At 29.6% G+C, this 26833-nt stretch overlaps 1 protein-coding gene across 1 annotated transcript; it reads left to right on the top strand.

The window, feature by feature from the left end:
- The first annotated feature begins 747 nt into the window (after window positions 1-747).
- LOC112693507 (ribonucleoprotein PTB-binding 2-like) lies at window positions 748-26456 on the top strand. Its single transcript, XM_025568644.1, has 7 exons — window positions 748-1496; window positions 23812-24354; window positions 24441-24623; window positions 24695-24785; window positions 24846-24926; window positions 25002-25093; window positions 25191-26456. The coding sequence occupies exons 1-7, from the start codon at window positions 1221-1223 to the stop codon at window positions 26040-26042; spliced, it is 2118 nt and encodes a 705-aa protein (XP_025424429.1). The 5' UTR covers window positions 748-1220; the 3' UTR covers window positions 26043-26456.
- Window positions 26457-26833: the final 377 nt, after the last annotated feature.

Raw genomic sequence — 26833 nt, 5'->3', positions numbered from 1 at the left:
CGTTTTCCAAAAATTTCTTCAATAGTCTTTAAAACTGACTAGTAGTTTTTACTTAAGTAGTATGAATGCCAATGTTTTGAGTACCAAATGTAAAATTTCAAAAATGAATTCCACATAAGGCGTTCTCGTGAAGAAAAAGAAAAAAATGTGAAGTTGAAAAACCCAATTGATTTCGCAAATTTTCCATCTGCGCGTTGAGCCGAGAAGAAATTGAAAATTTCAAGTTTTCACGAACACAACTCGAACGCCAGTTGACACGTCTGGTTCGTGAAAACATTTAACCACAAAAATCGTTGCTAGAGCCGTTAATATTAGGTACTATTATTATTATTATTATTATTATTATTATTATAGGTCAGAAGCGTTAGTGATTAAGATTTTCTTCGTGTACGGCACGTCGAGCGGTAACGATCATCGAGATCATTTCCACCCCCGGGGACGTGAATCGTTCGTAATTAGCAGTTCGTCCGGACACGTTTCGTTGGTCGCGCCTGCGCGCTACCGGCGGGGTTAGCATAATGTAGCGTCTCCACGCGGAGAACCGAACATGTGCGCGCCGCAGGCACGAACACGACGACGGTTCGCCGCATAACCATGCGCACGCACACACGGACGCACGACCGCGTCGCTCGCACGCACGCACACACGGACGCGGGCCCGTGAACGCGAGCCGTACACACGCACGCACGCACGCACGCACGCACCGGCCGACGATTCGACGACGACGCGTACACAATGCATCGCGTTCCTGCGCGTGCGCGTCCCGGTTTACCTCCTCTTCGCCGGGCAACCGCCGCCGACCAGGTATTTCATTGTCACTCGTCTTGGCGCTCGTGTACGTCGTCCACCGGCAACGCCGCCAACCACGAGCTACTAACGTATAGCGCAGTTGTTGTACAGTTCTCGATCTTCGCGACAAACCGACCAGTATTTCAAACGTAAAACCGCGTGCCCGTCCGTCGACCCGTCCTCTTATGATATCGATTATCGTTATTCCTGTCCGTATTCAGACCGATTCACTGTGATCCGTGTTCGAGACGAACGCGAAAAATATAATAATAATAATAATAATAATAAAAAAAAAAAAAACCGTTAGCGGCCGCACGTTTTTCGAATTTTTTTCTTCTTCGCTTCCGCTCGTCGTTCGCACATCGTAGCGCGGAGTATTGCCGTTAACAACAATCCGCCACTGTCGAGCAATATTTTCACCACGGGGCACGATGACCACGGAAACCGCCAAATCGGTGTACGCCAGCGACGGACACCCGTGTTTCAAGTACAAGCTCAACGATCCGAAAGCATTTTGGAACGGCGGTGGTGGAGGCGTCGGGGTCGCTGGCAACCATCAGGTGCTTCAAGCCACAGCGTCTACTGAACGGTTTTGGGAAGAAGAGCCGGAGGAGAAGATCAAGCGCAAGGTACAGGACGCCAAGATCAAATTCCACAAGGACAGGCAGCTCCAGGTCAAGCACTTGCCCAGAAACGTCAGCGAGGAAGTGAGTAGCCAAAAAACCTTTTTTTTTTCCATAACTTACGTTTAACGAACGCATTTCTCCATGAACTCGTGTTTCGCGCGTACGTTGAACGTCGTGTGTAAACAAGCAATCGTGGTATATTTTTATTATTATCTCATAAACACCGGAAATAGAACCGGGAAATGCCCCAGGGAGACGTTTTTGTGTCTGCGCTAGGCGGTCTCTATACGTTGACCTTTAGATTTGGCCTCGACTATCCCGAATCTGCGTCATCACGTCAAAAGATGATTTTTGACCTTAATCCAAATGCGATTTTGTAAACCCACTACTGTACGAATGTAATATTTTATTATTTTTAAACCCTTATGGCGGCCAAAAACGAATTCCATTAATAAAAAAAAAAAATTATACCATTTGATCTAAATTTAAAACCATGTGCGTAAGTCTAGGCTTCCGACATATATAACAATTATGTTGACATCATTGACTCTCGTTCGACGAGCCCTCGGCGCTACGTAAAGGATTTTCCAAGTTAAAACGGACACACGTGTTGGAGGTACACAACGGCATCCGTTGATAAGCATTTAATGTGTATCGCACCCATTCTGAAGTAAACTACAATTACTATTTTAAATTCCGATAACAATTTGTATTTTGTATCATGAGTGAAAAATATTTATGTACTATAATATATAATAAATACGTTAGTGTGAAATATCTTTTTTAGAATTTTATTGTATTTTTATTTTCGTTCTTACGAAATAAATGTTGCAAAAAATATCCGTTGTATCCCCGATGGCCCTATACCAATATTATTATGTAAATTAGTTGGGGTGAGAGTGGTGAGATAATTAAATATTTGATATATGGAGGTATGTGTTAAAAATCCCTTTAATAACGATATACAGAAACCGGTGCGGATACGATACCGGAACGGGAGTGAGTCCTCCCGTATTTTTATCAATGGTGTATCCGTATTCAATCTGGTATCTAATTAATACCATACTATATTCCATTAAATTAATATTTATTTCGTAACTTGTATACTTTAGGAAAATCTTATTGTATAACAATGGTGTTTTTATTTAAATTACTTAATTAAAATTATTATTTTTATTAGATTTTAAATCCATAAATTCATAGATATTGTAGGTTCAGCCTAATATTTTAAGAATAGCCACCCTAGGTCTTATATAATTCGTTAAGTATAGAATATCCAATAAAAATATACTATTATTAGTATTTATTCCATTAAACTTTTATTTCCTTTGCGTGAATACTAGTTGCATGCATTGCATTTTTATATTCGACTATTTAAGTCTATAGTTTTAAAGCCTTAATGATTAGATATATGTTTTTTACTGAATTTTATGTATATTTTTCTCATTTGGATGATCAGGCAAAGTACTTTTTTGGTATATTTGTTTTTGAACTAAACTATTATATATTTTATAATTGATAGTTTACATTACTGTGCAATGTATAAATGTGATTGTGTTTATGTAGTTTTCATTAAAATTTGATACTTATTAAGTTATTTTTTTTGAAACCATTTAGATTTATCTTAATTTATCTAAAATTGGTCTTTTAAAAATTCAATACGCTTATAACCTGTTTTCATATAATGTCGTCGAATGCACATTTTTAGTGTTTTAAAAATGAATTGCTAATTGATTAATTTCAAAACGAACAATAAATACATATGATTATAATATTGGCTAAATTATTATATTTTCGTGATGTACTTATAAAGTACTATATGTACTATGCATAGTGATACTTGGACAATTTATTGTGAATAGTAACAATACTATACTTATATGGTAATACTACGGGTATATATAATTGTATGAATTGAATAATTGAATTGTTGATTATAGTTTAATAATATTACCCAGAAAATACTTATGTCTGTCCTATTAAATATGTTAAGTTTAATTAACTAAAATTTTTGAGTTCGGGAAAATCGAGAGGAAAATTAATAAAAAAAATGAAACCCTTATGATTAGTAGTTTTATTATTAGGTAACGAAAAAAAAATATAATTATACTACTTGAATTTTCCTAAAACGTTCAAAATAACAGTTATACTATATAAATATACTATATTTAGTTAAAAAATTGAGTATAGATAATTTACCGAATGTTACATTTTAGAAGTTTATATTTTTTTTGAGTATCAATACATTCCTAAGATTCCTAAGGTTGATTTTTTTTTTAATCATCTCTGGGTTCCTATTCATTATATTTTCCTCGTATAGTCATTTTTTCGAATTCAACTAGAAGATTATATAACCTATAAAATAGTTTTTTACTCTCATCGTAATTTGTTGTGTAAAGGTCGCTCCACGCTATGCATGTTTTGCGTTCCGTGTTTTCACGTTTTCATTTACTGATCTCTATAGCTTTTTTATGAAAAATATTTTCGTGAAAATTGTTTCGTATTGTTTTGAGAGTGAATCAATAAATTGAGAAAATCAAAGGACACAAAAAAATTGTTTCATGTCGTTTCGTTGTGTTTTACATGATTTCGTGTTATTTTGCATTGCATATGTTTGTAAACAGGAAGTTTATATCACTGGATTATAAATGAAATTAGATATTAAATATAGGTAAATTAATTGTATCAATTATCATTGAGTGGAGTCGTCCATCATCTTCGTGTTTTTGGTTTTTTTTTTTTTTTTAGTTTTGAAGCCAATACAATATAAATTACTTTGGTAGTTGATAATTCTTCTTTGCTACACTATTCATTTTTAACTAAACGTATTAAACAACAGTAAACTGAAAAGTGTAACGAAACACTACGAAACGTGAAACATGCATAGTGTGGATCGACTTTTAGAATATTCTTTTCATTTTCAATGTTTTATTTTTATTTTTTTCGTGTAAATCATGTATGTTAAATAGAATTTAAGTGTAGTTTATCCAATTCACAAGAAACCGATTACAAATTATTTTAGCTTAGAGTTAAATTTTATTTAATTTTTATTTATTTAATTATGACATTTAAATTTAAAAGTTTTTTCCAAGATAAACATATAAATATTTTTATAATTTGTTAAATTATAACTAGTATAATTTTTTTCTCTGATACTCTAATATTAATAAATTCATTGAATATTAAAACTAATATTTATTAAAAAACATTGTACTGAATATATATATAATAATAGGTATTAGATATAAATTATTTATTTATTTAGTTTTTCATATGACCATAAATGTATTCTTGTAATTTTCTTAACGATTTGAGATTGTTAATTTTTACTTAAAATATCGTTCTTATTTATCCATTAATAGAACTTATTGGAACACACTGTTTAAACATAAAGAATTTACTAATGTATCAAAAATCTTCTTATACGTATAAAAGATGTATACGATTTTATAAATATAATATTATAAAACATATCGTGTATTGTGCATTTAAATGCGACATAAAACAATGAGAATCCAAAACTGTGATATTGACAGTGTAATAATCTATGCCAGTAAATAAAACGATCATAAAAAGATAATATAAAATTGCTTTAGTAATATAATATTTTCGATATTTGCTATTTGATACGATATGAAAATGATACAAGCATAGATTGAAATATATAAACATATTTACATACGTTTTCATTATTGATCTAGGCACAACATTTCTAAACCTAACCACTTTAAAGCCATATTTTAGTTGAGTTATTTACAATTTTATTAAATAAATAAATTTTGCAAAAACGTCATATTTCTCGTTCTTATTATTCAATTTAATTATTTTATGTAATAATCGAGACTTGTGAACCAATTTTTTTTATTTGTATTATAATATGATATATAACAAATCCATACAATTAATATCCATTAACTATATATTAATATTATCGATTTGATCGATATAACATTCTTTTGTAATAATAATATTCTTAGTTAAATAGTATTAGTTTTAAAGTTACTGGTATACAATGTTTATTCAAGCTATTTTAATTGTATAATGTATTTTTGTATAATATGATCTTGAACAAATATTAAGCCGGGATTTTTGTTAGTTAAAATTTAAAACCAACTAAAAGTTGTATGCAAATGAATTTCATGTTTTAATTATGGGCTTTTGTTAAATAATTAGTATTAATTATTTTTTTTCTGAATAATATCCACTAATAAGTACCTATCAATGTAACTTAAACATAATGTATACTAAAATTTGTTAAGTATTCTTGTGTCTTATAACTAACGTTTTATTACTATTTCGATAAATGATGACGTGAATATAATATTAAACCATGAACCCTGACCCAAAATACAATTTGCGCTTTATACATATAAAATATTTCAAATAAACCTACATAGGTATCTGTATAATATATTTTATTAACCATTACATTAGTCTGTAATAGACAATAGTTAACAGTTAAATACCGTGTAATAATAATTATACTGCAATTACATAATTTTTATAAAAAATAACATCTTCCTTATATAAATTCAGATTTTATAAATATTGGTCTATAAAGATTAAACATTTTTATAAATGTCATTTTTATTTGTATCTACATAAATATACTGAAAAGAAAAAAAAAAGGTGGGATAGAAATTACGTGTCTTGAAAACGTGATTTCTAGATATTTTATTTAAAAACAAGGATGAAATTGAAGAGTTAGACCTTGAAGGATTTAGGCATGTAATTTTGTGCGCTCTTGACAAATTTATAAAACTAAAAGTCCGTTCTCTATTTCAAGGTGACGACGTGGTCAATCAATGAATTTTATTGATAAACTTAAAATATAAGCAAATTTTGCTCTAATAATTCTCCGGTATATGAAAAAAATAATAAATAACTATGTTTTACAACAGAACAATGTATATATTATATAAGAATGTAGGTGTACTCTGAAGCTCAAATACTCAAATTTATTTATTTTTTGATCACAACTTTTATTTTTTATCAAATTTCAAAATTGAAGTTGTATTTAGTTTGTTGATGGTTTAGTTATAGATTATTTAATTTTCTTTTGTATTTAAGTTATTTAAATCCAATTTTAATATATGATTAACCTTATTTATTCTAACTTAGTGTAAATTAAAATTTAAAAATCTTGTTCAATTGTTTCTTTTTTTTGAAAATTTAACATTCTTGTATGCTTAAAAACTGAGATTTTCTGAATGCAATATTTTATGATAGCTTTCAAATTTAAAAACAACTAAAACCCATATTTTAACTATGATTTGTAATGAATCTTAACATTTTAATTATGGGTACTGTACAGCGTCCACAACTTATATTTGGCAGTTTAATTTAAATTTATATTTTCTTATATTTTATTATACATTTTTTAATTTTCTTACTTAGTTCGCGTGAATTGTCGAATTCTCAACCTAAATATAATTATAGTTTAATAGCTAAATATAACTTATGGCTCCTAAAAATAAGAGATCGTTTATGTATAATGTTCTCGTTTTATTCGACCCAGGTGCATCTATTTAATTTATTAATTTATGATGTTATCCGCGTTGGCCATTGTTATTTTAGAAGACTAAAAAGGAAGAGTTAACCCACAGGTTTTCTATTCATTATCGCGTTTTTCCCAAGTGTTGATGATTTGTATAACCTATATTCATTAATGTGTGTAGGTTAAAATACGATTATTCTGTTGGATATGCGTTAAAACTTTTGTGTGGGAATAATACATAATACACTTATTTCCTCTTGTTAGAGGTTTTTGAACTATAAAATTACTATTTTATTATTATTATATGCGAATAATATTGAATAGTTATGATTATTTAAAATCACAGCTATCGATTTCCAAGAAAATTTTTGTGTTCGAAGTATTTATATTTTTATTTTTCAAAAAATAACTGTTTGATAAACTATTATTAGTATTTCGATGAATGTTATATGTTCTTATGAAAACCAATCATTTCATAAAAATATAATTTTAAACAATAGAAAACGTATACTATATTTAAATGTGATTGGTGTGGTTATTATTCAATCGCACATATAATTGTAAAATGCAATTTTAAATAGCCAATGTATTAAAATTATTATTATATCGTTATTAAAATGCACTTACAAATTGCTTCGCGATCTAGTATTACTAAAATATTACATTTATTTTTATAGTTATATATTCACTTAATTAAAAAAAATGTCTTAATTATTATTAGTTTAACAATTCTCCACGTAATTCGTTTACTATTAAACATAAATTATATTTTATTTTATATTGGAAGGAAAATGAAACGCTAATAGAAATTATACATATTTTAAATTGTTCGTTCGTAATACATCAATGCAATTCTTCAAATTTAAATATGAGTGCTCTTATTTAAATTTACTTTTCGCATTTAAAAACAAAAGAAGGAATTAACTGTCTTGATATTTGCAAACATCTGGCTTGCTTTTTTTTTTCGTTCAACAATCTAAGTAAGCCTGCAAATCATTAATGAATTGGTTGTATTAAAGTGTAAACGCGGTTAATTGGGAAACATGGCGCAATAAAGTAAAGCTTTATTCATTTTATGAATAAAACGTTTCTCCATAAACACATGGTTATATTATAATTACTTGTGTTTCATTGAATTTTGCATGTTGTTATTTCTTTTTTGGAATATTAACGATGTAAACAATTATTATTTCCGCGGTGCATAATACTATTTACATGATATAAAATCGTATAAAAATGATAAATACCGATTAGTCATCGCACAAGGTTATGTGGCTTTTAAGACCGACCGTGTTATAGTACATACACTCGTCATCTCGAGTGACGCGCATATTAGTATATATTTTTATTAAATCATAACGGTTTTAGTCGTATAAATAATATGTGTATGATGATGATAATAATAATAATATAAAGCGCGTGGTGGTCGCTGTTGGTGGTGGTGCCGCCACTAACCTAATAATCGGTCGTGTGAAGTGGTTGCCAAACGGAAGAAATGAAAACAAAATAAATCATTTCCACGGGTCGCAGGCGATTTTTTTCACAGCGGCCAGCTGGCCACATCGAAGGCGACGATATCGGCGGCAGCGGTCCTCGCCGATCCGCCTCGCGAAGGTTGTGAAAATCGTTTTAGTTATTTTTTTTTTTTTTTTCAATCGATATTTTTTTCACGCTGTTTTTTTTTTTTTCGATCTCTTTCAACCGTCGTCTCTCCTTCCGATGACAATCCCGAGGAGCCGACCATTATCGTTGTAACTATTATCATTGTGTACTGCACGCACAACAATAGGTGCATATCGTGTCGTCGACGTCTACACCTGTTGGTTGTTGCCCGTGACGACGACTTCTACTACTACTACTACTACTACTACTCCTCGTACTGCTACAACAACGGAGCAGCAGCGTCAACAGCAACAACAAGAACAACAACCGACTGTTGTAACTAGCGTGTACCGCCCCGACTGAGGTGTAACGAAACGTACCCGCGCACGTATATATTACTCGAGGTGCATCGACGGCGATGACGGTTGAACCGTAACCACTCGGTTGAAAAACGACGACGACCGGCAGGCAAGCCGTCGCTACCGTCGAAAAAAAAAATAATAAAATAAAATAAAAAACACGCCGCACAGACACACGCGCGCATACACAGCCGGTTACTACACTCTTGTGGTGATCGCTGTCGATGCTACGCAGAAGATGAAGGAGGAAGAGGAGGAGGAGCAGGAGGAGGAGAACCCGGCGGCGGGTAGCCGCTGTTGCTGTGCCGGCGACCGAAGAACAACGGCGGCGGAACCTTGAAACCATCGCCGGTCAATGGCACCGGTCCACCAAGTTCAGTACCACGGGCACTACACTTGCGTGTCCGCCGCCGGTCGTTGTATTCCGTGCGCGCGCGCGCGCGCGCGTAGTAACTGTAGTATTAGTGGTAGTAGTAGTAGTAGTTGTTGTTGTGGGGTCGTGTGTACGTGTGTAATGGACGACCGGGTCTTGTACGCCGTTCCCCCTTCTCTTGGTTGCCCTCATCAAGTCCTGTGGACACGGCGCAGAAGCCCGTCCGAAACCCTCTTCGCCATCCGAAGCCTGTCCGGCGTCAAACCGGGAGCACACCATGGCGGTCGACCATGACACTTTGGTCTCTTATTTTCACGACAACGATTGCGTTTCACGACCTGATCGCGTCCGTTGCCCGAAAACGTTGGATGATCTCCCGTGGGTCCGACGTGGAACACGTACAGGGATCTACGAGCCCGTACGAGTGATAAAATCAAACGTTGTCAAACCTAATCTTCTTCCTGTGTTTTTTTTTTTTTTTGGTTCGATACAGATTGATCTCGGTTACCGGTGAAATGCACCGGACTGTCGTCGGTCACCGATGACAATGGAAATTTTTTAATTTTAGTCATTAAATACATTAGTTGAACACGCGTTTGTTTTATTCGTATAAATAATAAAACAATTTATGTGAGATAATTATTGTTATAACTTTTGCACCACCCGCCGCTCCATGCAGTTAGACGTCGTGTAATTGCATGCGGGTTGGAATATTATGAAACTAGTTGGAAGTGTCTTTGTATACGATTTAAGTAATATGTACATTGTACGTTATTCGGACGATATGTATTAAAAACTCGCCGAGTGTAGAATTAAAGAATGAAAAGTTTTACTTTTAAATCGTGTTTCATTTCACAGGCAAGAGATAACAGCGGTGTAGTTCAAAAAAAAAAAAAATAAAATATTTTTCGAGGCATTCAAATGCATGCCCCCTGCTGTTCTGCCGTTTTCTGATATTCGATCCATATTTAATCTAAATTGTATAGTTTGTGTTTGGTATTCAGGTATTGTTGTTACGTTTTCAATAAGTTCCCCTCCGAAAGAAGCCAAATTGTCAGAAACACGCCATTATGACGACGTGTTGTAATGCGATATCTACGGTGGTTGTCGATGACGTACATAATATTTTCTTCATAACGTTCGCATGGTATTATATTTTTATTTTTATTTTTTTTTTTTTTTAAACGCAATTTTACATGTACGCCGACAAAATGTTGCGTTCGGTGTGTACCGACCTTTCCAAAACGATGATTAAAAAAACATTACAATAATAAAACGTTCACTACACTCCGTCGACCATGGTATAGGTGGTAATACTTTATGTTGTTTTCTTGTATGTATTTTACGCGTGTTTAACTTGAAGGAAAAATTAAATTTTACAACATTTTGATATTATACACGACGAGGAATCGTTGTACTTCCGGTTCTCCGTGTATTGGATAAACCAGTTTGACATGTAGAAATATGCAACATTTCGTTCCCATAAGCAGCACAGTTGACCATAATTATTACGCGGATTAAAAAAAAAAATCCGTTCGACCCGTTGAAAATTCTATATAGAATTATTCCCGTGTTTTCAAAATTGTTTATTAATTATTACATTCGTGTATACGTTGCGGTGTGCGACGCATGCATATTATTTTAAATTACGACGCTAGATTTTGGTTTTTTTATTATAGTTCAGTAGAATATAGTGCGACCGAATACTCTTCCTACTACAACTATATTATTATAATGCCTATTTTATAACGGACCGCTACAGTGTTAAACAGACAAGCGTTTTATGTATTATTATTATTATTATTATTATTATTATTATATACACTGACATTGAAATGAATTTATTTTTATTATTTTTATTTTTCTTCTACGGTAACTTTCTACGGTGTCATAAGAAAATCATACATACTTAGCAAATATTTTAATCGTGTTCATAATTAGCAACGATACAAATCACTACACGTCGTCTCTCGTTTCATTAAGTTCATAACCATGCACATTATTTATGCCATAAAGTGGACGAAATTGATTCTTTTCTTTTATAGTTTCAATAGAGCGTTAAAGTTGTCCATATAGAACAAATACGCGTACGCAATATTACTATTAATCTATATGTTTATTTTTTCTCGGACAGCCGTCGTTGATACTTGTTATTCATCTACCAATATTTTTAGGTTAATGGAACTTGGAAGTAAATAACTTTTCTAATTCTCATGCCATATGCTACACAGAGTACACTAAGGTTTCGCATGTATTTATCATATTGTATTAATTACTCGGCGTGTGTCAATGTACGCTAGTGACCTACCACGGAGGCCACGGGTTGTCCGAAATAATCTTTGCCTCTTTTGCCCGAGGCACAAATTGACCTATAAAATATGAGCATACTAACAACAGAGCCAAGACTAAATGGTGCATACATGTCACATACACTCATATCGTCATACATTAAACGCTAATACAAATTACCGTTCCGCGTTAAATAAATTACTATACTTGTATACATTTTATCAATATTATTAATACGTAGTATTAATTAAACTCTGTTTTCGTATATTTATAATTAATCGAGTTTAAAAGAAAAATATCTGGAAGCAAAACTCAGAAGTGTAAGAATTATATTTTATTGTGCGGACCGCCGCAATGATACCAATTTTGTATCAATTGTTTATACTTTTAACCGTGTTTTTAAAATTCGCAATCCAGCTACAGATTCGTAGAACTTATTTTTTCAGACAATTAAATTCTGTTCTTAGGTCTAACTTTTATTATTGTATAATTATGAAAAAGATCACTTAAGTTTATGATATTTTAAAAAAATTTACTTTTTAAGTGCGTTTCATTAAAATGTCAAAAATCATTTCAAAATTATATTAAGTCTAATATTAATGATAGTTTAATAAACACTTTTTTGTGGATGTAATAAAAGAAGTTGGATTTAAAAAGTATTATTTTTTCTGAAACACTTAAAGGATATAAGAATGTTGGTAATAATTAATGATTGATTTGCTGTGCTTATTTATGTTATCTTATAAAAAATGTTTATTATTTCATGGTCTGTTATACTATTAAATAACTGGAAATATTTTCAAAGTTAATACCTAATATTTTACCGTATAGGTAGATTTGTATAATAATCGAATTTAGAAATAATAATTAATCGTTGATGCAATTGTTATTTTGTAGTTTACACGATTCTGCAAAATTTCAATGAAAAAACAATTATAATAAAATTGTATAAAACAAAACAGAATTATTACAAAATTTATTAACTTTATAATGATAATATTTACAACCATGTGTATAACATAAAATATCCATTTTACTATTTAATGTTGAAATTATAATGCCTATAGTTAAGCAAAAATCGTTATAATAATACTTGTGATTTAAAAATATCGAGTTTCTATTGTTAATTTAGAATATAATAAAAATTAAGCTCTTCCAAGAATCATCGTAATGACTAATTTGGAACGTATTTAAATTTATAATTTTTCAGTTGGATACACAATATTAAATTATTATCTATTTTTCATATTATATAATCATTATTGCAAGAGAGCTACATATTATTATTGAATATTTTATTTTGATATTTATCGAAAAAAAAATCACTATAGTAAAATTATAAAATTTAAAGTACTTCAAGGTAAAAGTATATTTTATGCGTTCAAAAATTTAATTCATACGAATAATATACTGAGATATTATCAATACGTAATTATATTTTATGTCATATATTAATTACTGTGTCTAAAAATAAAAAAGTGATAAATTAATTTACTTCTTCATTGTTAAATATATATATTACGTTTTCCAACAATTCATTAAAAAAAAAAAAAATCCTCAGCTTTTAATCTATATTCGTCCTACACACAATGTTTTGTGAATATATTTATTCGTTATTTTTTATAGTATATATTTATAATTTTGGTTTTTCAGTAGATTTTTCCGATGATTTTCGTTTTATATATCTATATATTATTGTACATTATTTTCATTGCACAAGTTTATTAAATTTTTTCGCCTTTTACCGATAATTTTAGATATATATAAATTTATCGATTTGAGTAGTATAGTATTTTCAAATTATTAACAATTTGTTATATATTTTTATCGCAATATTTTTTCAATGAAGTTCATAAAATTATATCAAATCGTATAATCGTATAGCCCTTCAATACATATTATATCAAATCGTTTTTTTGTCTTTCGTTATTATTTTTTTCTAGAAAATCCAACCTAATAAAATAATAATTAACCTTAAGTTCTTTTGAACATCATAAATTAAAAATATTCAAAAAATTCATTAGTACAAGTTTTATTGCTTTTTATCGATCATGTATACAATTCAATAATATTAAGATTGCTTATGTTTTTCGAAGTTACGGATTCCCGTAAGTGCTTTATTAAGTGCTTTGTGGGAAAACTGTTAAAATACGACTGTTTTATTTTTTCCAGTAAATGTTGTTCTTTTGATATATTCTTACTCACTACACGTCCTCCGGACTACCGACCAACAATGCTACGCGTTAGAAGTTTGTTGCCCCGCGTTTTTGTTGAATTTGTGGTAGTGGTCGGCCGTCCATTGTGTCTTAAATATATTTGTACGTTTTATTTTATTTTTTATATTACTCGATGTTGTCGCTAATGGTATTTCAGCTGCGACCGTGCGAATTTTGCGTGAAAGAAAAATGTATTAAATAATCACGGTCTAAAGAACGTCTAAATGACATCCATATGTCATATTTGTTCCATTACTATTAAACGTGCACGATAACAAATTTACATTGGAATATTATTATTGTTATTACCGTGTACCGTTGGTTCATTCAACCCGGCCGATGTATAATATTATGTTATTATTACTATAATATTATATAGTAAAGAAATCATTCGAGGAGTCGGCTTATTTCTTCGGTACAACGCGATTATTACTATTATATGGCCGGCCGGTTGACCCAGAGCGAATTATGTCGGCGGCGGTGGTGGTCGCCAAATAACGGTTCTACCGTTTATGCGTGTGGTTTAAGCTACATGTATATGTGTACACGATACGTTCGTCCTGTATATTATTATTATTATTATTATAACACAGAAAAAAATAGTACCCGTGTTGGTGTTTTGAACTGGCTACGGGTAGAGGGGGTAGAGTCCTATATAGTTTTCTTACTCGTTATACATACCAACAGTAAAATTATTCGCCAACCCTCTGGGTGTTGGTCTTATTTATTTTTATTCTACGATCAATTTCACTCGTGGTTTTTACTCGCCATCAATCGTCAGCTGTGCTCACATTTGCGACCATTATTAATAATTAATAAATATATCACACAAAAATATTGCTGTGAGCGATATTAACGTTTCATTATTAAGAGATGCTATTGTTTTTTCTGAACTATCAAACGCTCGAAAATCATATCTTTCAAATCAGACTAATTTTTTACGCTCATTCTCTTCTACAATTTAGCCTTGTAAAGCAAGGAACCCATAATTATGCTTTTGTCTTGATATTTTTTTGCTCTCTCTAACTCGAAGTAGTAAAAAATATATTGTTTAGTTGATTTTTTTAGACACATTCGGTTACATCAACAATATTGGATGTTTCTTTGGACCTCTAGACGAATTATACACATGTAACTTATATATATATATATATTACAATTTTAGTAAATTACAATACTGTTTATTGCATATTTTTAATAAATAGGACTTACAGTGTATTTTCCCCTTAATTATTATTAAAAAAAAAAAAAAAAATGGAATATCTAAAAACCATTGAATTAGCATTATGATATTTGTAAACAGAAAATATTTATTCTATAAAAATTTTTCTTAATATTTTTAAGTCAATTTATTTTTCATTATCTCTGGTTGTTGTATTAAAGAAAATGCTGTGTAATGTATTTTATATATATATATATATATATATATATATGCTTATTTGAGTACACCGGAAGAAAGGAAGGTCGAATTTGTAAACACATTTATTAATATTTCTCTGGTTTTGAGGTATTCTTTTATTGTATTATTCGTTTTTTTTTTCAAAAATAACAGTTAGTCTACTGTAAAATGCATAAACAAAATCTTTGTTCAAAAACTAGTATTTTTTTCTATTCAATTATATTTATAAGCTAACGATCGTTATTTATTCTTTAAAATCTTTTATTTGTATTTCTATATTTTTTATAGTCACATATTTAATTTAATTATTATGCTATTAAGATTAAAAGCAATGCGTTTATTACAATTTTTTTCTAGATCTACAATCCCACGTTTTAATGCAACACTTTGAAATAAAGACAAATGTTTAAGCCTTTAACTATTGTTATAATCTTTCAATTATTAGCATTTAAAATAGAAATATAAAAAACTCGATACAACTTAAATTATCTTCTTACCATCAATAATACTTAGTTATAATCCCTGTATTTATTGGCGATCAGTAACGTATTTGTAATTTTTTTCATATTTTTATTAATTTTCCTAAAAATAAATTACATTAATAATAATTACATCCAGTTCATGCCCATCAGATGTACTTATATCAATAAACTTATCGCAACAGCCGTCTCCGTCGAGATTATTTTTAAACACGTCATTGTATAAATATACAATCGTGGCTTTTTCTTTTTTGCATGGCAATGTTTGTGTGAACTGATGCATGTATCAACTTATTCAAAGATTACAGATCTTTGTCGATTTATTGCGTACGCTTTTTTTTTAAAAAACGATTTTATGAGAAACGTAATTTTATTACTTTTTGTTGATTCTGTTGTCGAACACCCGGAGTCAATGATATACGAGGAGTCTGCAAAATAGGTTAGAACCCTTATAGATTTGTAGTCAACATATATGCATACAAAACCGAAACGACTGAATAGTTTTCTGTTTCACCACCGGAATTGACGCGTCAATTGGTGTTTGAGTACTGCTAATATGCCGTTTGAATGAAATTGAATGATTTTATGTCTTTAATATGGACGAGACTATATTATTATTATTTACGCGGTATCATATTCGTTGCAATGAGATAATACTTGAACATTGAATATTTTTCGTTGTAAAACAATGTACCTATTTGTGCGGAGAACTTTACTGGAAATACGTGTTCGAGTTCGTGGGAATAATTTTTAACCCGTGTTTCAGCAAAAAAAGTGCATTTCGTGTTCGCCGTGCGTTTCTAGTGAAATGAATTACCGTAAATGCATTTCACGCGGGATTTCTGTGCACTTGGTTGGTGGCGTTCTCCGAGAACGTTGCGTTCTCCGAGAACCCTGTGCTAAGCGATATCCTTTCTGCCTACCGACGGCTCTTTCCATTAACCAATTTTTTCTCCGAATCGTATTTTATAATATGTCTTATGGTATAGTATTTGAATAGTTTTTAAAAGTCCATTGATTTGACATATAACTTATACATCTCTTCAAGTTACTTCTTACAGTCGAGGTTCGTACACAAATATCGAGAAAAATTTAGTATACACTCATTCAGCCGTACATTTTTCTTTCATTGTTATTTTTAGTTATTTTTGTCACGATTGTTTTTAATATTTTTTATAAATTTAATAAAACTATAGTATTTTTTTTATTGTAAGTTAATAATTTAATTACTCATTACGTTTCATTATTGTCCTATATTTTATTTATTTATATTTATATTTACGGGTCTAGCCCTTTGGAAAACAAAGTTGAAAACAAAATTTTAATTTTTTTTCATTACAAAAATATTATCCTTATGTTTAATGGTTGTAACTCATGCTGTCCTGTTCTTGCTCGCAACCTATTTATCCTATAGCTGTCTACAGTGGACTGATAAATACCTGCTGTGATTTCTATGGTCATAATAAGTAATCTGTAGTATTAATATAATTTTTAGGCCGTAAAATTATCGAGTATAGTTCGACTTTTGATTGACTTTTCTGTATTATAATTACTATCTATAAACGTAATCACATAATCACATTAATAGAGGTACATGACTCATCACGAGAGTTAAAAAAAAATTATGTACCATTCTCATTACTACTGTTAGAATATCAAACGAACTATTATTATTCGTTCAATATGGTAAACTCAGGTGCATTTTATAATAAACTAAAAAGATGCAAAATCGTTTCTTCTGGTTAAAATGAGTTTTATTTTTGCGTTTCAAGTAATGCATAAATTATATTACATTATGTCATATTCGTTTATCTTATCTGCAGTATCAGTGCTTAAATAATTAGTATTTTATCGAAACAGTACTTATAAATTTAACTTTTTTTTTTTTTTGGTTTATGGCGCCTTCGTTTTGAAAACGTGTTAAGTTCTCAAGGTATTATTTAACATTCAATAAGTGGAACGTGTGTTTTTTCACAGCGTTAGTTTTCTACTATTTTGTTAACTCTTTATACATATATATATATACATTTGTTAACTAAATAAAAAAGAAAATTCAATAGCTCCTTGTACACTCTAATTAACAATTTATTTTTTTACTCAAATACTAGATATATTTACGTTTTCAAATATTACATTGAAACTTTCTTACGATATTAAACCGTGCATAACTTATAAAATATATCGAATACAAAATAGGGTCTATATTCTATAATAAAACCACTCGAACATCTGCACATGGAAACATAATAAAATTAATCGCATAGTATTTTTTTCTCTATGTAACCGATGTTCAAACGAATTATTTTTAACTTTTATTCTCTGTTCTAATATATTTTTATTTAATTTTGTAAATTTATTGAAGTCTATTTTTTCGTATGAATTCGTATTTTCTAAGATATTTTTTGACTGTTGAATAAAATATTGATATAAAAAAATAAAATATCCGTCCCGAGTTTTGAATCCTAGACTTAAATTCTTTTCGTGTACTCGAGATAAGAAATATAATATCGACGTTTTATAAGTGACAAAATATTGTTATTTTTATTATTATTACAGCATATTAATGCATACGCAACAAATTCTAATTGGGTGTTTGTGTGTATCTTATTGTTTTTTTTTTTTTTTTTAATTAAACTACATTTACCGTGACGTTTATTAAAATAATAATTCAGCATTGGATTCGTGTCTGGTGTGCAGATTCAACATATTTTGATGTAAATCTAAAAATTGATATCCCAATGATCTTAACACCAGCCTTGTGTTTATTTCCCTATCCTTGGACACGTTTTTAATCTAGCCATACCGTTAATTCACCTTAATATCCTAATTCACACTTTTATCGATTTGACACATCTCGTCATCCTTAGTTAAACTCGACATTCTTTAGCATACATTTTATACGTCATTTATACATATATTAAAACACGTAACAAAATGTTTGTGTATCCAACCTGTATATTATATACATGCAATAAATTCTGACGGAAGAACCGTTAGAATTAAAAATCTGTTGGTGTGCGTGTGTTTAAAAAATACCGTTCTTTAGGGACTTGTTGTCGAGAAGATTACTTCCTTTCCCTCTTTCTCTCTCCCTCTTTCTCTTTCGCTTCTTGTACTTGTCCTTGGATGAGTTAATGCACTTGTCTGTGCCAGTTGAGTTTTAAGTAATTTCTAAAGATTTATTTACACGGTTCATAATAAGAGATTTTAATTTAAGGACACCATATACAGAATATTTTTCCTGAAAATCAACTTTAAAATAATTTATTATTCGATTATAATAAATTAAATATATTTTATAAAAACACAAATATTCTGTGACTTATAAAATTGTTTTCTCAGTCTAAAAGTGTTTGTAAAATTAAATATTTTTGTAAAGGTTGTACAATATTTTAAAACACATTTATTGATTTTCCTAAATTTAAACTTTAATCTTAATGTGTATACTATTTTTCGCATAAATGTGCTAATTTTTGTTTGCCATACCAGAAAAACATAATTATTTGAAGAAATAAAACTAAACAGATATGTTCGTACTTGAGATGTAATATATATTTAAATAATTTAATTATTCGAATACTCGATGCTACTATACCTTTTATTATTAAACGTTTTGTGTTACGCGAAAACTTAAACGAATAATTTTTGTAACGTATTGTATTGTAGCATCGAATACTGATATTTGAATGATTGAATAATTCCCATCAATGGTTCGTACATTATTTATAAGAATAACTCCTGGGTTATTTAAAAATATTCGTGGTGAACATTGATTTTATATCACTTATATATATGAATTACACGTATTTCTCTAGTTAGTAAATATTAAAAATAAGTACAATTTGACTAATATTTAAATATATAAGTTAATTAGTTACTAATTTTAAAATATATTAAGTCCTTTAAATAGTTTTGTTGATAAAAAAAATTGTATTTATTAATTCTTCGTGAAATTGATCGAGGAATAAACTTGTCAGTTTTTTAAACGTTTCTGTATTATAAATACTGTTACGTAGTTCTGGACTTAATATAATTTGTAAATGTATTGTGTAGAGTCTACATTGTAAACACTATACAAAATTAAAAAGAAAATGTATTCATCTATTCACTGGTTATGCCAATATTTGCAATAACTTCAATATAAACAAAAACCCTACAAACTGACATGCTCAAACCACAATATGGTATTAATTTTATGAAGATATTTCTATCCAACACAATATATAAATCAAAATTATTATTTGCCTATCTACATTAATAAAACCATAAATAAGTACTAACCACGAATTTTAATTAAAATCATTTAACTTCGGTTTATTAAAGGTTAAAAATTACTATCTATTATCATTTTTTATTTTGTTTTTAACCTTTATGTATTTTATTCGTGTTCTGTAAATGAAAGGTCTACTTAAATAATTAATCGACTGTCATTATACTGTTAGATATATAAGTGCTTTATTCGAACAGTATAAAATAAATCCATGATAAATGTCAAAAAGATTTTTGATTATCCATTGTAATTGACTTTATTTTTTCTCTTTATCAACAGCCAATATTTTATTAATATTAGCAATGAATTCGACAATTCGATTTTATTTTAAAACCAATTAAATTGGCGTAGTCCGAATTTAATGATAGTTTTGTTTCGTGCTCACAAAGAGAATCGTTGTTCATTTCGATTTGTTATTATTATCAACCGGTATTATATTTATAGACATTATTTAGCTCAACGTTATTGATTGTGCGGAGTTTAAATAGCATTATATTCAAACTTATCGTTGTCCAGGTATGGTAAAAATTAGTTTAATATTTGATTCTTTTACATTGTTTGTGTTTTGATGCTACCGTTAACCTGTTTGGATGTTACATCATGAGTCTCTGTATTATAGATACTTTAATAATATTCGTTACAATATATACACAAGTAGGTAGTAGTTTATACACAAGTAGGAAGTGTGAATATAATTTATTTTTTGTGTCGACACAATGATAACAACATTGTTCGTGTTTTGTTTTAATCAAATTCTTGGTCGCCATCGACGATAGTCAACGGTTTGAAATTTAAATATATTTTTTGAGTTTAAATCATTCTTATCAATCCGTTTGATTAGGGCAATTACTGTTCATTTATTTTTTCGTCAATTTTTTTTCTCTAATATTGCCTCTTGTATAGCTATTAAATATGATTTGGCTATCTTATTAGACGCAGTTATATTAAAATAATCAAGTACCATCGGTATATATGTATCATTTCCTTAATTTTGTTTTTTAAAATGTTGTATGCAAACGTAACCAATTAAATTTACAAGCGCTTATGTGTTTTTTACGGTTTTTTGGTTTTTTTATTGATTCTTATCTCTGAATTTCTTTGCCATCATACTTGTTACTCAAAAAACCGTCTGTACTACCATATGTATTACATACGTTATGCCCTTTAACAGCGCGATAGTGCTCCTCTACCTATTTAATATTGGTGCCCGATCTAGAATTTTACCATTGCCGAATTTCTTGGACTACTATACTATGGTTATTCTTTTAAAAACGAAAATATAATCATAGATGTTTAAAAAAAAAAAGAAGGCATATAATTATTGGATTCCCGCCAGTTGTTCTACTTCTTCTTAATCATTTTTTATGACTCAAGATGAAATATACAGGCATGATGCAATTGAATAAAAAATTCTGCGTTTTTCCCCCTAAAGATAAATAACGTGGCTTACAAATATAAAATCTATAGAATAAATTACTTTTTCGATAGCCTATCATGCACATTACCAGTTAAATGTATATTATTGACTAGGTATGCGAAATTGTTTTTGCTCCCGAGCTCAAAGTAATTGGAATCCGCACAACATAAAATAATCGTTATTAGATTATATATGACGTATAGAAGACAAGTATTTCGTTTTTTCAACGTTCTGAGTGATAGTGACTCTAGAATTGTAGAAACGTATTTTCGTAAAAGGCTTAATACTAAAAACGAATTCATTTCATTATCAAATATTATGAAATCTAATTTATACTCTTTATGATTACGCTCAAATAAAACATATAGCTTTGATTTTATGAATAATTCAAACATTTAAGTTCAAGCTGAAATTAAAATAAATAAAAAAATAATCAAAATACTACTCAAATTAAATATTATTATAAATGTTTAAACCAACGTATTATATTTAACTTGACCTATTTGTCATATATTTATTACCAATCAATTTTATGCAAATTATTAAAGGAGAAATGAGTGTTTATCCCTATAGTATATTTGTTATTTTTCATGATGAAAAATTATGATATTATTAGATTCTGCGTGAGTGAATTGAGGAATATATTTTATTTTTAAATTTTCGAAAAACGTATAATAGTGACTTAGTAGATCCCAATATTTTTTTTCATCTTAATTCATTTTACTAAGTGGTAAATATGTTGGCACGCGTTATTAAGTTAATTTTACCTTACGTAAGTAAATCTACTACAATAATTATTTTTCACGTATATTTTTTATAAAGTGCACATATTTCCATTTAATTATATTCATTTACTGTGGCAGATAAAATTTCCATTAAATCACTTGACTCATTTTATTTACATAGGTCTGTCATTTTTATAAATTTTAAGATATGATGCAAGTTTTCACAAATATTCGATAGAACTTAGGTTTTTCCTAAATCCGTTTATGTATCTTATAAGTAAATATAATTTGATTGTAAATTTATGAGTTCACTATTTTCCATAATCGTGATAAGAAATTTTTAGTAGTCTGTAATTTGTTTTAATTAACTGATGATGATATACATTGGAAATATATTTTTATTTGAAATACTCTATATATATATAACGTTTAGTTGTTTTCCAACTACACATTCTTTTATATCATAAGTAACATTTTATGTTCAAATTTTTAAACTTTTTAATCAATAGTTTAATTATTGATGATTGTGAAGTTTAATTTGTTAAACTAACCACTGAACTATTAGAAAAATTTGTTCAATACAATATTTATTTTTTTCAGTGACATTATCATTGTTCACCTAGTTATTTTTGCATAATTTTAAATATTTTCTTTTTCTATTTTCTCATATTTGCTATTATTATTTTTGATTATTTGTTTTTTCTTATAGTGTTTATTATACTTTCCATTTAATAACATTTTTAAAGTAATGTAAAAATAGATTTATTAGTTATTGATTAAATTGTTTTGTTATTTTTTTAATTATTTTAAACATTATTTAACAATTATTTAATTAAATGCACTTTGTTGTTAATGGTGCAAATTTTTTCGTATTCGATTGAATATTTAAATTGATGTAGTTTAAAAAAAAATTGTTTAAAATTACTATCGTTTAATAAATATGTATTATAATTTATTTATTGCTCTATACTTGTATAGAATTATAGATTGATAAATTGCATACGGTGGTAGAGCTATCAAGTATAAAATGTCTTCTTTAATAATCTTTGTTTAGTCGTTTTTCTATGTTAAATATTTCTATGGAGTTTACATATAATCTACGTTAAATAATATATTGTTTTATTTTTTAAATTCATTGTGAATAAAACTTGAAATAAATATTTTAGGTTTGTGCATAGCTAAACGAATCAATGCGTTAGGGTAAATAGTCAGTCCCGTGTAACGTTTAACTACACTGAACAAAAAATTAGTGAAGCATGACAGTCACCGGAAGTGCAGTTTACCCGTTCGCGTGTTAAATATTTGAAATTTTTATACCATGGAAATATAGAGCACCATATGTTATTTTGTAAAGATTTAAATATTCGTACAAATGTTTATTCTTAAATGTCAATAAACAATGATTATTTTTTAAACATTTAAAATTTGACTGAATTCACATGGCTGGCAATACTATTAATACAATTAAATATTATTTCAAAATAAATCATCTAAAAATATAATTTAAATAACACTTATTTTATTTTCAAAATAATGAATACGCCTTTCTCAAAATTACTTTTAATACTCAAATTTATTTATTTTTGTTGGTATCGATTTTTAAATAGGTAACTAATTTCATATTAAAGTTCGTCGTACAACTTTTGCTTCGTTTTACATTTCTTGACTTATTATAAATGTTAAAAACAATAATCTAAGAACTATAACTATTATCATATATGTTCAACTATTTTCAAATCTGTAATTTTACTCGACATTTCATCATTACAGGAAATCAGAAAACTTTTAATTGAGTTCCCGGTCGAGAGTATACACATCAGTACGACATCGGGCAGCAGCATGGCACGTGTCACACTTGAGGATCCTGAACTAAGAATGGAGGAGTGGGACTTCAACAAGCAATTCATGCTTCGCGGTCAACGTATACCTGTGTCACCGACACCCACTGAAATGCTCTTGTGTGTGGCCGGTCTGCCGTTCAGCTATACAGAAGACCAGTTCACCCGGCTGGTGCAGATGTACGGTGAGATCCGCAAGACATTCTTGATAATCAGCGAGAAAACCGGCGAGAGCAAGGGATACGGATTTGTCGAGTATTTGAACAAAGAGTGCGCGATCACAGCCAAATGCGGTTTGGATGGTAAGGTAATCGATGACTCTACACTTGTTTGCGATTGGTTGGACGGCAGTCATATCACGTACGATTCACTCCATTCCAAATGCTTGTACGTTGACAATTTGCCGAAATCATTCAGAGACATGAGCGAATTCCGAAAAATATTTGCTAAAGTTGTTAATCCACCGTATTGTCAAGTTAGTACACAACCACAGACTATATTGTACTTAGTTGTTATTATTTTCACGGTATAATGGGTTTTTCTTTGTTCTGCTATGTTTAGATTGCGTTGAAAAATGGATGCCCGTTGGACTGGGGCCTAGTCGAGTATAATACAGCTGAAGATGCCGAACGAGCACAAACAGAATTGAATGGACACACATTGAGAGGCCATAATATTCGCATTACTTATTATATACCCGGAGTTAGAGCTATAAATTTGTTTTTAAAACTATTAAACGAACAGGTAATAATGTGAAATATTCTAGCTATCCATTTAATATATATTTCATGAATCATTGTTTGTTATTTAAATAGAGTAAATCTAAATGCGGCGGACTATTGCCAGACCCTCCTCAAGAAGTTATCGAGCAGTCGTTACAGAATCTTTCAAAACAAAATCCTATTTGTAAGCAATTATCTTTTTTTGATTCGTAATTTATTTTTAAAATAATGTTTTTTATTATAGTTGCACAAAATTTACAAAACATTATTTTTAATCAAATTAAAGCAACTCAGATGGGCCCTGAAGCTCAAGATTTTTCTGATTGTAAGTTAACTAAATGAATCCATTATTTTATACTTATACTTTTTTTTTAATAATGTTCATTAAAAATATTTATAGCAACACTGAGGTCACATTTATTAAACAATAAAGTACCACCAACTATGTTGCATTCTCCAACTAGTATACCTTTCATGGGCGCTACTTCAGAGGTATGATTACTTTTTGTCTTAAAAAATATTCATCACTATTAATGTACTTTTCATCTAACAAATTAATAACTTATTTATTTTTTGTTTATCACTTAAGACATTTGGAACAAGATTATTGCCTAGTCCACCTGTAGGAGAAGTCCCTCCTCATTTGGCTACTGGGTTGTTTGATGGAGATTTGACAAACCCATTAGTGGCTAACTATTATAGAGAACTGTTAACTGCTCAAATTTTGGCTGGAACACAAAAATCTAATGGATTTGGAGGTTTAAATGCCAATCTAAATTCAAATTTCGTTGACAATGTACAACAAACTGCGAATAACAACAATACTCTGAATCAAATTGATGCCGTTCAAAAAGTGTACCAAAACCAAAATTTACAAAGTATTGGCCAGCAATTAGCTCAACAGATAGCTCAGCAACAAATTGGGCAGCAAATAGCTCAACAGCAACAACAACAACATAATATTAATCAACAACAAAACGTTGTTATTAATATTTATGGAGGTGTTAATACTACTACTCCACCGGCTACACCAACTCCAACTACACCTACTTATCCATTTGGTTCATCATTGTCTCTAAATTTGGATCAACCTTGGCCAAAAAATACTCAGACTTCGACTACTGATTCATACCTAGCTAGTCCCATTGCCGCACCGGAAAAAGCTGTAAGTTACTCACCGTCATCCACATGGTCTTCTATGCAAAGCATCTCTTCTACTCCGTCACCACAGTCTTTGTATTCTCCATTGGCTCCAAATATCTGGACGCCTACTACGGCCACATCTCCATTGCCCGGTCAACAAGAAGTGTCCCGTGGTCAAAAAAGAGGCATTCCTCCGTCGCCTGAACTTAGTCCTGAAGGCATGTATATTGGCCAACACTCGCAAGGACTTGGCGGCCACTATGCTGATTCTTATTTGAAACGTAACAAGAAAAACTGATCAATGTTGCTCCTCCGACTTAACTTTCTATGTTCTGTCTAAAACGTACATAATTATTATGTTAATATTTTAGTCCAGGATTCAATATTTATTTTTTATTCTTATTTTAATTTAAAATTTATAAAATTACTAAAACGAATATAGATTCACATTGATCCATATTTTTTGAGGGCATTACGCCAACTCTCTTAACGCGAAACAAAATAAAAACCATACATGGCACGCGTGCAACTTATCTATTTCTGTTTTCTATATAGCATTTTCATATTTATTTTTAATATATCCTGGACTGATTTTTTTACTCTCAATCTTTGTCATTGAATTAAATGTAATGTTGACTGAAATGATGATTTATCATTTTCATAATGTTTTTTTTTTAAAAATTTTTTTCTTGATTTATTGTAAAAGTCTAATAGACCAAATTTTTTTCTTCGTAAATATTAATTATATACACATATACATTTTTATTTGACACTTTCAATGGACTCGTCAACATTTATTTATTCTTAATGGTTTATTACCACATTAAATGGTACTTTTAATTTATTTTTAAAATCTAGACGATTCTTATATGTATTAGTTATTTATACTTGAACCTTATGTTTGCTAGTGAGTAATCATAACATTTGTCTGTCTTATTATTTTATTCTAGCTTTTGTAATTCAAATAATAGTATATATTTTTATATAATGTCAATGTAAAATGTTACTATTAAATTTGTGAATACATACTTAAAATTCAATAACTAATAATACTTTCATAACATTTGGAAAATGACATGAGATTTACTA

The sequence above is a fragment of the Sipha flava genome, unplaced genomic scaffold (assembly GCF_003268045.1).
Source record: "Sipha flava isolate LNK unplaced genomic scaffold, YSA_version1 0_pilon_pilon, whole genome shotgun sequence".
Taxonomy (NCBI): domain Eukaryota; kingdom Metazoa; phylum Arthropoda; class Insecta; order Hemiptera; family Aphididae; genus Sipha; species Sipha flava.
Note: the sequence above shows the minus strand (reverse complement) of the source record. Positions and strands in the feature narration are given on the sequence as shown.

Excerpts from the sequence above, each read along its gene's own strand:
- LOC112693507 (XM_025568644.1), top strand. The coding sequence starts at position 1,221 with ATGACCACGGAAACCGCCAAATCGGTGTACGCCAGCGACGGACACCCG. Across the intron at positions 1,497-23,811 it reads CCAGAAACGTCAGCGAGGAA|GAAATCAGAAAACTTTTAAT; the intron begins GTGAGTAGCCAA and ends TCATCATTACAG. Across the intron at positions 24,355-24,440 it reads TTAATCCACCGTATTGTCAA|ATTGCGTTGAAAAATGGATG; the intron begins GTTAGTACACAA and ends TGCTATGTTTAG.